General features: G+C 32.4%; 3 protein-coding genes across 5 annotated transcripts in view; 2 read left to right on the top strand and 1 right to left on the bottom strand.

Annotated features, from left to right (window-relative positions):
- Positions 1-3302: 3302 nt before the first annotated feature.
- On the top strand, positions 3303-5515 carry LOC111710921 (uncharacterized). Its single transcript, XM_023485119.1, has 3 exons — positions 3303-3362; positions 4047-4570; positions 5400-5515. Exons 1-3 carry the CDS (start codon positions 3333-3335, stop codon positions 5488-5490), a joined length of 645 nt encoding a protein of 214 aa, XP_023340887.1. The 5' UTR covers positions 3303-3332; the 3' UTR covers positions 5491-5515.
- Positions 5516-5570: 55 nt separating this feature from the next.
- Positions 5571-8111, top strand: LOC111710922 (uncharacterized). The gene is made up of 6 exons (XM_023485120.1): positions 5571-5879; positions 6171-6269; positions 6382-6436; positions 6921-7001; positions 7624-7703; positions 7961-8111. Exons 1-5 carry the CDS (start codon positions 5590-5592, stop codon positions 7657-7659), a joined length of 561 nt encoding a protein of 186 aa, XP_023340888.1. The 5' UTR covers positions 5571-5589; the 3' UTR covers positions 7660-7703; positions 7961-8111.
- A 3188-nt stretch (positions 8112-11299) lies between these two features.
- The window catches only part of LOC111710928 (uncharacterized), a 15419-nt gene continuing 11348 nt past the window's right edge, over positions 11300-15370 (bottom strand). For all 3 annotated transcript variants that reach the window (XM_023485134.1, XM_023485136.1, XM_023485135.1), the window contains exons 10-11: positions 13506-13552; positions 11300-11429 (exon numbers count right to left, since the gene is read on the bottom strand). In XM_023485134.1, the coding sequence (XP_023340902.1) occupies positions 11315-11429; positions 13506-13552 (162 nt within the window). In that variant the 3' untranslated portion in view covers positions 11300-11314. The remainder of the gene's footprint in view (positions 11430-13505; positions 13553-15370) is intronic.

Genomic DNA, 15370 nt, shown 5'->3' with positions numbered 1-15370 from the left:
TCCTCTGAACCCTAGGACTACTTTTAGGTTTTATACAGGTGAGAGGGGGGTTCATTTCAATCCTGTATGTATCTTCTAGAGATCCTGGGAAAATTAGATCTCCATGTCCCAGGATCTTTACATCCCCAGTCTCCATCACTACTCTCTCAAACCCAAGAACCTGGTATCCAGGTCGCACATGATCCAGTCCGATTTTTCTTGTAATTTTGGGCTTCCATTCTCCAGAATTTTCACAAAAGAACACTTTACACTCTAAGCAATCCATGTAAACCTAACAGAAAATTGAATAATTAAATAAAATAACATAAAATCTGAAGAAAGTAAATTTCGACTTTATTTCATTGTGTTCGTTCATCATTCCTAAATGATCAATTTCTATGTTTTTAGCAATCTTTATAATTAAAATGTTTTATCTGTTCTCAAAATTATTGTTTATTTTACATCTTTTTTGTTTGTTTTCTCAATGAAAGATTTTTCGTTCAGGAAAATTGTTCTTTCATTAAAAAACTATTGTTTTATTCCAAAGAATTGTTTGTTTACTAAAAAATCAATAGTTTTCTTCATTCTTGTGAAAAATTCGTTCATTCAGTATTTTGTTCGTTTAAAATGAGGGGTAAATATTTGTTGACAATTCCCCCCCCCCCCTTCAAAACAATGCACATGTATAACATATACTTACACTGTTCCGTTCTTGTAAAATCTCGTCCTCGGTCCACCAGGCCAGCCCAGCATCATGCAGACTGACCAACACTCCAATTTTAAAACCATCCGGGTCCATCTTTTCTGAAGTAAAAGTAGATATTTCTAACAGTGCAGTAGTAGTCAATAAGTCAGTAGTGCATGCAGTAGTCAATAAGAATGTGGGAGCCTCTACTGTAAAGTGTGCGGTAGCTGTGAGAGGGGAGCAGGGGTAGGAAGGCCTGGTTTCCTAACATCTCTCTCTCACTTTCCTGACTGCGCGGGCTTTCTTCTCTACAGTATAATGGAAACCTCTACTGTTTACTGGAAATCTCTCATGTGTAGTGGATTACCAGCACCATTACAATATTACCGAAAAACACAATTTGGCATGATAAATAATAAGTTATTATAGGTGCAAGTTATTTCTTTTGGTTTCATAAATCGAAATATTGAATTTTTAAAAATCAAAAGTATTTTATTTTCCAGCTGTTTTAAGATTTGTTCATTGTTACTAATATTAATCCATCATATTATCAAAGATATTTAACATAGTTGGGCGAAAGAAAAAAATTTGAACCGTTTATTTGAATGCCAAATGATTTCATTGATAAAACGTCTTAAACAAACTTTAAAATTACTTTATCCAAAACGATATTTTATGGCTTTCCTTATTTTGCTTTAGAAAAAACGTCAACTTCGGACAAGTTCGGATGTATTTACAATAATAAAAAGAAATTGAGAAATCGACAGTTTTATTTACAATGCCAATTGCTTTCTCAACATATTAATACAAATAACCATTTTCAGTTGGTGAATGTTTTCACTATTTCTTTTTAATGTTAAGATGGAACTCACTTTTTCCGTCTATTCCATCAAATACTCTCATACTACAGATATAAATTATTTTTTAGAGCCAAAACTCAACTATGATGATTTATTAAAGATACAATTTTTTATTATTGATGTCGAGATTTTCCCTTCGTTCTCGAATTTTAATTTAAAAAGTTAATCCACTAAAAATACCATCATTACACAAAAACTAACATTGAATGTTTACTATTTCAATATAACTTTATGTCAAGAATCGTTTCATATGCACCAAGAAATATTTAAAATTAAGTAGTTCCAACCACTTCACTGTTTTATTTAAACTCAAAGTTTTGAACTTGCGTGCCATCGGTATTTTACGCCACAATTCAGAATGGGACCGAGTTTGATTTCATTGTCTTCTCTAACTAGTTTTTCTTTTGGTTTCATACGCGTAAATATACAAATTGGAAAAATGGTTGTAACAATGAGGTCAAAATCGCTTCCAGGGAGGTGTGTACTCTCTACTCTCTAGTTACAAGGAATTTTTTTCGTTGTAAATTTTGCAGGAGGGGGACGATACCCTTCCGCCACTGATACCCATTTTAGTACCTAATTCATAACAAAATTAAACTTGTCTAAGCAATAATGATAACAAAATATCCTTGCTTTTCTATTTAAAAATTTCTAATTGCTGATTGTGTTTTTTTATATAAAATTGACTTTAGAATTTTATGCAACAGAGTCCAAGAACATAGCTTCCAGATTTCTACACTCTTTAACAATTCTTAGGATAAACGAGGATATCTGTTGAGATATAGATAAAATGGTTACCATTAAATCTAATTAAATAATATCTCCTTCAGGGCCAAACTTCATCCAGTGTGGGGTTCCTGTTTTCATTTTTAAAGGAACCTTGCTGAAATTTTGCATATGGACATCATTTGTGTTTGTAAAACGATATTTTTTAACAGATCTTTAAATAATTTTTTTCATTTTTTCATAAAACATATTTTAGCAAAAAATCAAAACCCTTAGTCAACTGCCTGACTGTCAAATTACGGCCAGAGAAAGTCTTTTTGATGCAATTTTTACTGATATTACTTCAAAAAGACTTTTAGGCAGTAATTAGGCAATTATACAGTTTACTTAAGGCTTTGATTATTTGCTAAAACATGACTTATGACTGTGAAGAAAAATTCAAAAAATTTGGGGACCCTGCCATTAACAGTTCTAAAAATATCTAAAAACACAGTAATTTTAGTTAATCTAGTTACGTTTGAGTTTAAACCTGAAAATGCACTTGATATCTACAATTTCTTAAAAATGGATTTGCTCAAAATTCCCAATTTTCTTAAAAATGAGATTATAACTCAGAAGACTGCATATAAATATATTATATTTCAAAGAAAAGCCTGATTGTCCATTTACAGCAGTGTGAGAAGCTTTAAAAATATGGAAGAAAGTGGGGAAAATTCTATTTTATTTTACTTAAAACAAACTCAAATGATGCTTATAAGCAAAATTACATTAAGATTCCTCAAAGGAATATGTATACAAATTGGTTAAACTGACTGTCGCCTTTACCGACATCTCTTCTCAGTTGCATTATTAATGGTGAAACTAAATTGATTCACTCTACAGTTCAAGGGAGGTTTACCTTTAATCAACAAAACTAAGTTTTTTTTTTTGTGTTTTCCCACCTGAATACAACCCCCCACCCCCTCACCCCCTGTTGATAAGTCTTAATATATAACTGGCATGTAAACTTTTTATACTTGTTTTTGTTAGTCAGACATTCAATTTTTAATCCTCATTTGGAAATACCATCAAGAAGATCAGTAATGAGAGCAGTTTTGAGTGAAGAAACCGAGGTACTAACTTAATCTTTTAAACCCATTTTGATGAAGATCTAGATCCTGGATTCTGGATCCGCCGTGAAAAAAAGGGATCCGGACCAGGTCCTGAACATTTTTTAAAAATTATTAAAATTTAATCCTTTTTTTGCCAAAACTTATGTACCATTTAGAGATTAGGATGTTTTTATTACCTCTTAATAGTTAACTATTGAAATTTGTGTTTTGAGAGTAAACTTTTTTTAACAGGCTTTCGTTGACATCTTGTCCCTTGAATCCAGATCTGTGTACTTGTAATTTTTGCGGATATGGATCCAGGGAGCAATATGTTGCAGATTTATTTTTAAGTGTCCAACTAAAGTTTTTGTTATTTGATACAAAGTGGACAGAGAAAAGACTTCTGAACAGATTAAATATTTGAACTTATTTTTTAAAATCTCAACTATTTAAATTAACTATTTTTCCCATTTGATAAGCCAAGACTAGTCAAAGAATTAGGCTTTTTCAGTTGTAGTGTTGTAGTTAATTTTCTGTAAGATATCCAAATCCAGGTTAGAAAGAGTAGCGGATTATGGATTATGAAACTAAAACATAAAATTCCCTATTAATTGAGGTTTTGATTGGTATCTAATCTAATTCCTGCTACTCATAATTCCGTCTGGATTAATAAAGAAGTGTAATTTCTTAATTTCAATAATTTAGATGAAGACTGAAATCTACAAGCTGACTCAACGTGCTAGGAAAATCAACATAACCTCTGACATTTGGTCACAGAAAGGCTGCACAAATTCTTATTTGGGAGTTACAGCCCACTTCTTCGACCCTGAAAGGAAAGAGTTAATCTACCTAACCCTAGCAGTACGTGAATTTCGCAACCCACATACAGGAGAATTCATTGCTGAGGAATTGACAAACATCTTGGATGAGTTCGGCGTCTCAGATAAACTGTTTTATCTAGTCTCAGATAATGGCAGTAATATTGTAAAAGCCGCAAGAATGCTAAAGGCAAAAGGGGATAAAGAAGCCATTGAAGAAGATCTTCCCTCTGCAATTCATAAATGGAAAGCCATTGATTGTTTTTTTGACGAGGAAGATCTTGAGGATGAGGAAGATGAGGACGAACTACAGATGGTGAATCAGGAAGATATTGACGAGTATGATTCAAGAACAGAGACTATTCAGAAGAACTTTCAGACGATGCTCAACAACCGAATCGGGTGTTTCAGGTAGAATTTTTATGCTGCAGTTAAGAATTTCTAAATAAGGTTGTTAAACTAAGTAAAACTGTAGCTTTTTACTGTAGCAAGATTGGAAGTTAAGTTAGGTTATTAAGAAACCGAAATTAATGGATAGCTGGAAGTGCTTTTAAACTTTTTTTCATCAACTGAAACTGTTGCAGAGGATGTTGTTCAACTACGTCTTATAGCTATTAATTAATTTTTATAAATTTCAATCCAATCCTTGAAAAAAGAAACAATTTTTCTTTTAAAAAAATAGTAAAATGTTTAAATAGTTTTATTCTTTAATATTAATTCTAAAATTTAATCAGGGACATATATATTTTTTTAAACTCCCCCTTACCTCTCAATTTAATTTGTTTCTGAAGTACTGAAGTTTCACATTGGGTTCTCTGTTAGATTTAAACTTTATTTGATTTGATATCCTTTAATCAGGACATAAGAGAAAGTAGATATTTTTTGTGATAATTTTTTCATACAGATTTCTAAATAATCTTATTCATGACACTGTTACTAATTAGTTAGCGTAATTTCATGTGACCCTTAAATAACAGTACCCTTAAAAGTTTAATATTAAATTAAATATCAATGTCCATAATGTTGAAAAGTGGTTATTTTCAAATGTGGGTTTTCTACTAAATTGAATTGAATTATTGCTGGAGAACATTGGAATTATCGGAATTAAACACTTTTGAGAAAACTTGGATAAATTTGTTATGAAGTAACTGTTTTAAATCAGGCATTGCAATCTCTGCATGGAGGGTCACTTGAAATTACGCTTTAAATCCCTGAAACTAATTCAAGATGTATATTTTAGTCACTCCATGCAGTTGTGCATCATTTCTGCTCTTCAAAGTGATGTAACCTTTTCAACCGCATTTGCGAAAGCGCAGACAATATCCAGATAATATTCATGCTCAACAAAAGCCAAGGACATTCTGAAAAGATGTGGTTTTGGTCAAAGGCTTACTCTGGGTTCTAAGACAAGGTGGTGGTCTGAACTGGAAATGGTTAAGAAGATCATTGGGGCTTATGAGGCTAATGCGTTAAATGCCATGATAAGAGAGGTGAACTGGAGTGAGGAGATCTTGTGGTCGGAGATTCTTATTCTGAAGTCGTATGTAGCTATCTTCACAGTGTTTGCTCAGTCATCAGATTTCCTCGGTTCTGAGAAGAATACCACCATCGCTCTGGTCTACCCTATCATCAATGTTCTTAGGAAAACTCTGGCCAAGCAAGACCATGCTGTAAAGCAGTTCCCCACAAATCTTGATAAACTCCTCATGGATAGATTCAAGTAAGCAGATACTATCTCTTTCTTTTGATGTCTAATTTTCCATTTTTAACACCAAATCTCAAAAAATCATTACCCCTTGTAAGGAGGGGGGGGGGGGGAGGAGGAAATTATTAATAATATATACACACAAATTTTTCAGCAACAATTTAATGATTTTAAAATTGAACTTGGTAGAATTTAGTTTTTGATAAAATAAATACCCCTCCCATTTTCCTAGCTCCTTTCTTTTTAACTTTTTTTACTACTGGAAGACTTATCACCTTACTTGATTTCTAATGATTGTTCGTTCAGGAGCGTGATTCATCTGGAGCTGTCGGACAAACTTTATGTTGCTGCAACATTTCTCCATCCAGTCTATCACTTGACCTTGTCAAATGAAGTCAAATCTAGGAAAAATGTTATCAAGCATAAATAATTTTTCTTTATTGTTTTCATTTACTGGTTTATTGCTTAAGTTTTTTTTCTTCATCCAAATTATATATTATGCTTATTTCATAAATAGAGCTAAACTTCACATCAAGAGCATTTGTCTAGAATCGATATCGTCAGAGAATCAGGTAAAATGGCCCTCATATTCAATTGATAAAAAAAATAATTTTCCCTTAAAACTTGTTTTAATTTTTGAAAAAATGTAAAGAAACTTTTATCTAATATTTTATACTTGTTGGCAACTAGCTTTTTTTGTTAGAGGGGGTCAGGGGGGGGGAGTAGTTTTCTTATTTAAATTTAAAATGATATTAGCAATTCTTTCTTTCCATTCTGCAAGGGGAGGGGGCCCCCCCACCTTTTATATGCCCTTATGCTTGTTGGGGATTGAAGAGGGAAAAATATTTAAGAGTGGGTTGAATTTTTTACTGATGTAAACCCTTGAACAAAAATTAATGAATTTGATAGGTAGTAAAATTGACAAAATTAATCCTTCAATTACTTTTCCACTATTCATTAATCCTGGTTACTTCTGTGCTTCAGTGATTTGCACATCATTTTTCACTTTATTCCTGGATGCGAATTTTTACTATTTAATATTTTTGCCATGTTAAGGATGTGATCTCAACAGTTGTATCTGTAGCTGAATCTGGAGAGGAATGCAATGATTGCATGACTGAATATTTGAATGAAATGGTAAGTTTGTGTTTAATATGGATTCAAGACAATGTTGTCTAAATAAAAGCATGGTGGCGTACAAAAGGGGGGGTTACTGGGTGCATGTGCCCCTCCTCTTAAATGGGGGTATGCATATACATTTAACATTGCATTGCACTCACCCAAATCAAAAGAATAAGACAAGAAATGAAGTAAATCCATAAATCTACAAGCTTTGTCTGATCATGTACGCATGTTTTTCTTATTGAAAGCAGTTAAATGCTTTAACAATGAGGTGGTACAAAAGTGTCTCGGCATTTCTTGCTTTTAGAAGCGATGGAGAAATGAAGGTTTCAAAGGTACATCAGACATGTCTCTCTATAAATGGAGGGTCACTTGTAATTACGAATATATTCCATTGAAGTATTTATAATAAATGGGCGTTTAAGGGGGGGCACAATGTCGTCGGCCTAGGGGGGGGGGCTCCAAAAAATGTAGTGCCCCCCTACACAAAAGCTCTCTGTCAGCTGTCTTTCAAACTTTTATTGAACAAAAATATACCAGACATAAATCTCCATATGCAGCATTGATGCAAAACAAAGTTTACAATAAGTAAGTTAGAAAGATTTGTTATTTTATTGTTTTTATTATGTGTATTTAGGTGGTAGTGGAGGAGGATGGAGATCCGTTTTCTTGAGATGTAAAGATAATGGAGGGGAAGTTTAAAGAGATTATTGTTAGGTACACATCCTTTTACTCAGCCCACGCATTTCTACAGACGGAAAACATAAGAATTTACATAATTAAATCCTTCTAAACTTTAAAAAATATTTCACATTTTCAAACTGTGAATCGGATATTACCATCTTTGCATAATGGGTCACTTGAAATTACGCTTACATTCCTTTAAAGAGTACCATTATAAATCAATTTTGTCATTTTTTACAGGATATTAACATAGACAGGTTTCATCAGATTAAGAATAAACTTTTTTACGGGGTACGAGCTCAAAACCTTCTGAAGATCTACGACCCTCTAGAGTATTGGAAAACTGCGGGAACAGAGTACCAAACTAATCTCCCACTTGTTGCCCAAGATCTCCTCTGCATCCCCGCAACTTCAACTTCCTGTGAAAGGGTTTTTTCACAAACAGGAAACACTGAGATTGATGATTATTGATTCCCACATATTTCATGAAAAATCAGAACCCCCCCCCCCCTCTCTTAAGAAATTTTTCCCCCCCATAGGCTATAGATAGGTATTTTATATAGGCCTGTATTTTGTATACCTACTAAGGTCAACAGTATGGATTAGTAAGTAGGGTGTTTATCACCCCCCCCCATACCTCCACTTAAGCTAATGTTATTACAGCACTTGAGTTTATTTTGAGTTTCTTGAAATTAATCATTTGATCAGTCAAGAATCTCAATGTTATAAAATGTAGGGTTGCTAAGCTCAGGAAATAGAGGCTCATTAGGGAAAGAGGCCCTTGAGGCCAGAATTATTCTGAGAAAAAACTACAACATTATACAGAAAGGTGATGGTCATTTTGAGAGTCCAAGCAAAAGTTTTGACTTCCTTTTTATTTTTTTCACCCATTTTAATTTAGTTTTAAGTTCATTATGCACATTTTTTTTAGCAAAATACTTTAAGTCAAATTTAAACTTTATAATATACTTATTAACATTAAATTGGTGGGGTGGCCTAAGTCTATGCATTGTTTTTTAGGTTCCGAGGGTTGTTTACTGTATTGGCTTTAAACGATTTTTTTTTTGACAAAAAATTATCTTTCATTTTAAATTTGTTTTCTAAATCTTAATTATTAAAAATGTTTTGATAACTTCTTGGGCACAAAATGACCATCTGTTCGTCTTACTTAGTATAATTATTCACAAATATTTGAGATGATCTTGAGAATTTTTGCAAAGTTTAAATGATCCCGAGAATTTCTGTAAAGTTTAAATGATCCCGAAGATTTCTGTAAAGTTTAATGGATCCCAAGGATTTCTGTAAAGTTTAAATGATCCCAAGGATTTCTGTAAAGTATAATGGATCCCAAGGATTTCTGTAAAGTTTAAATGATCCTGAGGATTTCTGTAAAGTTTAAATGAGCCCTAGGATTTCTGTAAGGTTTAAATGATCCCAAGGATTTCTGTAAAGTTTAAATGATCTCGAAGATTTCTGTAAAGTTTAAATGAGCCCAAGGATTTCTGTAAAGTTTTTATGATCCCGAGGATTTCTATTAAGTTTATATGATCCCAAGGATTTCTGTAAAGTTTAAATGATTCCGAGTATTTCTGGAAAGTTTAAATGGTTCCAAGGATTTCTGTAAAGTTTAAATGATCCCGAGGATTTCTGGAAAGTTTAAATGATCCCGAAGATTTCTATAAAGTTTAAATGATTCCAAGGATTTCTGTAAAGTTTAAATGATTCCGAGGATTTCTGTAAAGTTTAAATGATTCCGAGGATTTCTGTAAAGTTTAAATGATTCCAAGGATTTCTGTAAAGTTTAAATGATCCCGAGGATTTCTGCAATTGTGATTAATAATTTATGTAAATTCTTTTGGAAAATAAATAATTATTGTTCATTGTTTTAATTTTCTCTAGGCTTTCCACAAAGGATGATACATTGCAATTCTTTTATTTCATTTTCAATTCCTTAAAATTTTTTTTCAGATTGTTGATTTATAAAAGTCCTAGGTCAGATTTAAAGTCTCATTTATTGTGGATAATAGTTAGTTTTCAAATGAAAAAATGTTAAATGATAATCATCGTGGAAGACTATGTCCTTTTTCTGGCTTAAGCCTTAAAGTGTTAAAATTTCATAATAAAATGCACACTAAATTTCAAAAAGAGAAACATGTAATTGTACACTGAACTCATCCATATTTAATAACCTCAAAGGTTGGAACTGTTCTTAATCAAGAAAACAAAGAACGGGGATGAAAACGTTCTTGACTAAGAAAGGAACGGGAATGGAATCGTTCTATACTAAGAACAGAACGTGGGGATGGAATCGTTCTTGACTCAGAACGGAACGGGGATGGAACCATTCTCAACTAAGAACGGAACGGGAATGGAATCGTTCTATACTAAGAACGGAACGGGGGGATAGAAATGTTCTTCGACTAAGAACGGAACGAGATGGATGGAACCGTTCTTCAAATAAGGAACGCCAAGAACGGAACGGAAAAGGGAGACCGTTTTTCTACTCAGAACGGAACGGAACGGAACGAAACGGAACGAGAACGGAACGATTTAAAAAAAAACGGAACGAGAACGGAACGGTTTAGCTGAAGGCCCTCGTTCTAGAACGGAACGGAACAATTTCAAAAAAGTCGGAATGTCGCCAGCCCTAACTCCAACCGTCACCGTGCTCCCGAATGAAATCAAATCCCTCTTGAAAAACTAACGCTAAAACAGTAAACAAATTATTAATAAAGGCTTTTAGAAAGTCGTCAACTTCAATTTTTTTTCTAACCACGTGAAAACAGATAATAAATTTCGTCCCTCATCTTACAAACGCTTTTTCCATTGAATTGATTGCGAATCAAGTTTAGCAAAAGAATTAGTATATTAACTATTTTACAAAGTTCCAGTGAACCACAATACAAGAATAAACTGTAGCATGTTACACAAAGGGACCTGGGCTACAATATTTGATACACAAAATGTTTCTGTTTACTTTTTTGAAGGAAAGTTGAACGTATTTGTAAATATAAATTTATATTTAATATCATAATTAGCCGTATTTAAATTGTCCTATTTATTGATGGGATATGTAATGTACATCTGATCAGCGTCTACGTGGCAACTACCTGGCGTCAAATCCAATATTTAAAACTCATCTATTTCTCAGTTTAACAGACCTTCTTATGTGTTGTCCTATTTGCTGTCGTATCCTCTGTCTGCTGTCTTACCTGCTGTCTTACCTGCTGTCTTACCTGCTGTCTTTATCTGCTGTCTTACCCCTTGTCTTTCCTGCTGTCTGCTGTCATACCCTCTGTGTTGCCCGCTGTTTTACCTGCAGTCTTACCTGCTGTCTTACATGCTGTCATACCTGCTGTCTTGCCCGCTGTCTAATCTGTTGTCTGCTGTCTAACCCGCCGCCGCTGTCTAACCCACTGTCTGCTGTCTTACCGCTGTATTCCTGCTGTCTAACCCACTGTCTGATACACCCTCTTGTTCGCTGTCTCATCTGCTGTCTTCTGCTTTACCCCTGTCTCACCCCCTGTCTTACCCGCTGTCCTACCCGCAATTTTACCCGCCATTACACCCACTCCAAATTCACAAATCCTGCCGCCAATTGGTGTCAAGTGTTTATCCGGTTTCTATATCAGGGTATTACCTGATTAGTCCCCTAACACAACCCGGCCGGATATTACCCGGATTATACCTGGTTTCCTGAGTAGGTAGGATATGGATTCTCTACCAGCACTTACTCCTCCCAATCCAAGAATCCATTCTCTTAAGTATAGGAATAAATATTGGCATTTAAATAAAAATAATAAAAAAAATTATAATTAATATAAAAACTTGCCATGATACCATCTTCCCAAAAAAAGTTTAAGTTTCTGTTTGAAAATATCCAGTAAAAATGAAAAAAGAGTTCGTTATTAATAACATCAAAAAAAGAAAAGAAAAACTTTGATTTTAACTTTGTTTTATTCTTAATTTTATAAAATTTGTTCTTTTAAAGTTTCATTTTTAACCCTGTTCTTGTTGAATATTCGCGTTTTACATTGTTCTTTTTACTTTGGTTCTTTTTACTTTGGTTCTTTTTACTTTGGTTCTTTTTACTTTGGTTCTTTTTACTTTGGTTCTTTTTACTTTGGTTCTTTTTACTTTGGTTCTTTTTACTTTGGTTCTTTTTACTTTGGTTCTTTTTACTTTGGTTCTTTTTACTTTGGTTCTTTTTACTTTGGTTCTTTTTACTTTGGTTCTTTTTACTTTGGTTCTTTTTACTTTGGTTCTTTTTACTTTGGTTCTTTTTACTTTGGTTCTTTTNTCTTTTTGCTTTTGTTCTTTTTGCTTTTGTTCTTTTTGCTTTTGTTCTTTTTGCTTTTGTTCTTTTACTTTCTTTTTACTTTGTTCCTTTTACTTTGTTCTTTTTACTTTCTTTTTACTTTGTTCTTTTTACTGCGTTCTTTTAACTTTCTTTTTACTTTGTTTTTTTATACTGTGTTCTTTTTACTTTCTTTTTACTTTGTTCTTTTTCTGTGTTCTTTAATACTTTGTTGTTTTTACTGTGTTCTTTTTACTTTGTTATTTTATTTTATTTTTGCTTCGTTCTTTTTACTGTGTTCTTTTTACTTTGTTATTTTATTTTCTTTTTGCTTTGTTCTTTTTACTTTGTTCTTTTTACTGTGTTCTTTTTACTTTCTTTTTACTTTGTTCTTTTTACTTTCTTTTTACTTTGTTCTTTATACTGTGTTCTTTATACTGTGTTCTTTATACTGTGTTCTTTATACTGTGTTCTTTTTACTTTGTTCTTTATACTGTGTTCTTTTTACTTTGTTCTTTATACTGTGTTCTTTTTACTTTCTTTTTACTTGGTTCTTTATACTGTGTTCTTTTTACTTTGGTCTTTATAATTGTGTTCTTTTTTCTTTCTTGTTACTTTGTTCTTTATACTGTGTTCTTTTTTCTTTCTTTTTACTTTGTTCTTTATACTGTGTTCTTTTTTCTTTCTTTTTACTTTGTTCACTCATGTTTTACGACATTAGTCAACTGGTTTCATGAAGCTCTAACTTTAATCTAAACTCCTGTTTACAAAAAATTATAAAAGAATTCTATACTTTCAAACAAAGTTAGAAAACTAATTTAAGTTAAAGAATATGAGAGCAAACTGAGAAAAAGAAAAGATCATTAAATCATTAAAAAACTATTTAAAAAGTAAATTTCATTTCTTATTAATTCGAAAATAAAATGTTTTTCATATTAAAAGTTTTAAATTATGAGACCAAATATATTTGTAAATTTTACCTTGAAATAAAGGTAAAATATATGGAACGCGTTCAAAAGTTAAAATAAGTAATATATTTTAATATTCTCAAGATGATTTCTTTTGTAATCATTTTTTGTCTCCAGAAGTAAACCACAGTTTTTTTTAATCTCAAACTTCTTCTGGATTATTATTCATTTATTCAATATTGGATTTTCTTAGTAAAGGATGCCAGATATGAAAAAAGTATTATTATTAAAAAAATGATTTATCTGTACTTATCTACTTCATTTGACCGTGAACAATGTCATTTATATTGATGTTATAGAATCATATGTGTTTTATCGTAAACAAAATGGGGAATTTTGCCCTCTATTCCACCTCAGAGACTAACTACTGATATCCGAAGTGGGAACTTAAAAGAGAAATTTCCATCAACTTGTGAATTTCTCGTAACAGAAACAATAGAAGAAATTCTAGTAATTAACCGCTTAAGATAGAAAAATGCCAAATTCAACAACAAATATTGATCAAAGCACCCTGTTGTACATCTACGAATCTGGTATAATGGATGGTCACTTGACATTTAACTATTTTACCTGTTTATTGGAAACCAGAAGTTTAGACCCAAGGTATGCACATTTATCTAAAAACATTTTTGTTAAGTTAAGTTATCAACTAATAACAATTATACATTTTGAGAATTAACTGGGTGAAATCATGAAATGTTAAATATTCTAAATTATTACAGCAAAGGAGGCGTTGCATCAATGACATTTTTCAATATCTCAGTAAATAATGGTGCTAGCCGGTTCTACTTTTGCATGTATACTCATCTGATGCTCTAGGAACAGGATATGAGATCAAATCTTCAATGTCTCCGTTCGGAGACCGGAGATATGGTATAAGGTACCTCCGTCGGCTCCGATTTTTTATTAGAACATATCCTAAAGTTTAATATAAAGGTTAGTCTAACTTTAAGTTATTAATATATCGATAACTTCTTCTTATTATTTAGCACTTTAAAAAAAATGTACACGTGTAATTTATGACGACACTACATTTTAGAGTGGCATGTCCGAAACACAAGATTACACTGAAAAACCTTAGTCTGATCAATGATCATCAATCACTTGAATGTAGATTTTTGGGTCACTAAAATATACTGAATACAAGTACAGTACAACTTAATACCTCTCACAAGGTTAGGATTAACACTACAATTGTTGTGGTATGTATCCAGATCTACATAAGGATTCTGAACCTGCTTCCTTCTACAAAATAGAAAGAAAAATAATGAAGAAAAACAAAATAAGGTACACCCAATAGTCGTCTAAAACTTACCTTATGTCTGTTATAAGACATACAGCAATATCCGCTGTAAATGATCCTGCACAAAGCTCATTTAGCTCCTCAAAAGTTATCGTAGATGAAGATTCAGTTGTACCTTATTCTTCTGTCCGGTTTGTGAAAAAAGACATCACCTCATTTCCTGTTCCTAGACCATCATACTACTACTTGAATACATTATTATTATTATGAATGCCTGATAGAAAGATAGGATGATGGAATACATGAATGATTGATTGAATGGTTTATTGAATGATTGATTGTTTGATAGAATGATTGATTGGTTTAATGAAAAAAATACTTACAGAGACAGTTAGGTACAAGGACAGAATATAACTAATCTATATTTTGTTAAATCATTTAGGTCCTTTGGTGTTTGTGTCCTGAATTTGGGCTCTATAAGTCAATTGTAGCCGGAGTCGAAAAATCGGAGCCATCGGAGGTTCCTTATCCTCTGAACGGAGTTATTACTGATTTGACCTTTTATCCTATTCCTAGAATATCAGATTAGAATACATGCAAAAGTAGAACCGGCTAACACCATTATTGACGGTAAAACTCATAGAATTTTAAAAATGAGTGGAAAATATTTTAAGACACCCTGATGGTCATGGGCATTTTTTTAAAACCACCTTTTCTAAAAAAGATTCATAATAGTTTTAAAAACATTTTCAGTACCCTTTTTCTTTCGTTATTTTTTATCGGAAGACCCCCAAAAAAGACATTTTTAAAAAATGCCGTTTTTGGACACCTTGTCTTTGCAAGAAAAAAACTAAATTTTTTTAAAAGAATTTTTTTTATTAAATTATATAGGTCCTTAGGTGTATGTGTGTTGAATTTGGGCTCTGTAAGTTCATTAGGGCCGGAGATAAAAAATCGGAGCCGACGGAGGTACCTTATCCCATATCTCCGGTCTCCGAACGGAGACATTGAAGATTTGATCTCATATCCTGTTCCTAGAGCATCACATTAGTATACATGCAAAATTATAACAGGCTAACATTATTATTGATAGTAAAACTCTTAAAGAATTTTAAAATGAGTGGGAAATATTTTTGGGACACCCTGTAGGGGGTGATGTGAACATTTTTTTGAAAACCGCCTTTTCTAAAAA

Source organism: Eurytemora carolleeae, unplaced genomic scaffold (genome assembly GCF_000591075.1).
Source record: "Eurytemora carolleeae unplaced genomic scaffold, Eaff_2.0 scaffold1021, whole genome shotgun sequence".
NCBI lineage: Eukaryota > Metazoa > Arthropoda > Copepoda > Calanoida > Temoridae > Eurytemora > Eurytemora carolleeae.
The sequence above is the reverse complement of the archived record's forward strand: the minus strand, read 5'-3'. Positions and strand labels throughout refer to the sequence as shown.

Bases quoted from the DNA above. Each gene is read 5' to 3' on its own strand.
- LOC111710921 (XM_023485119.1), top strand. From the start codon at position 3,333: ATGAGAGCAGTTTTGAGTGAAGAAACCGAG. The intron at 3,363-4,046 runs GTACTAACTTAA...TCAATAATTTAG, and splicing joins TTTTGAGTGAAGAAACCGAG to ATGAAGACTGAAATCTACAA. The intron at 4,571-5,399 runs GTAGAATTTTTA...TGTATATTTTAG, and splicing joins AACCGAATCGGGTGTTTCAG to TCACTCCATGCAGTTGTGCA.
- LOC111710922 (XM_023485120.1), top strand. From the start codon at position 5,590: ATGGTTAAGAAGATCATTGGGGCTTATGAGGCTAATGCGTTAAATGCC. The intron at 5,880-6,170 runs GTAAGCAGATAC...TTGTTCGTTCAG, and splicing joins CTCCTCATGGATAGATTCAA to GAGCGTGATTCATCTGGAGC. The intron at 6,437-6,920 runs GTAAAATGGCCC...TGCCATGTTAAG, and splicing joins CGATATCGTCAGAGAATCAG to GATGTGATCTCAACAGTTGT.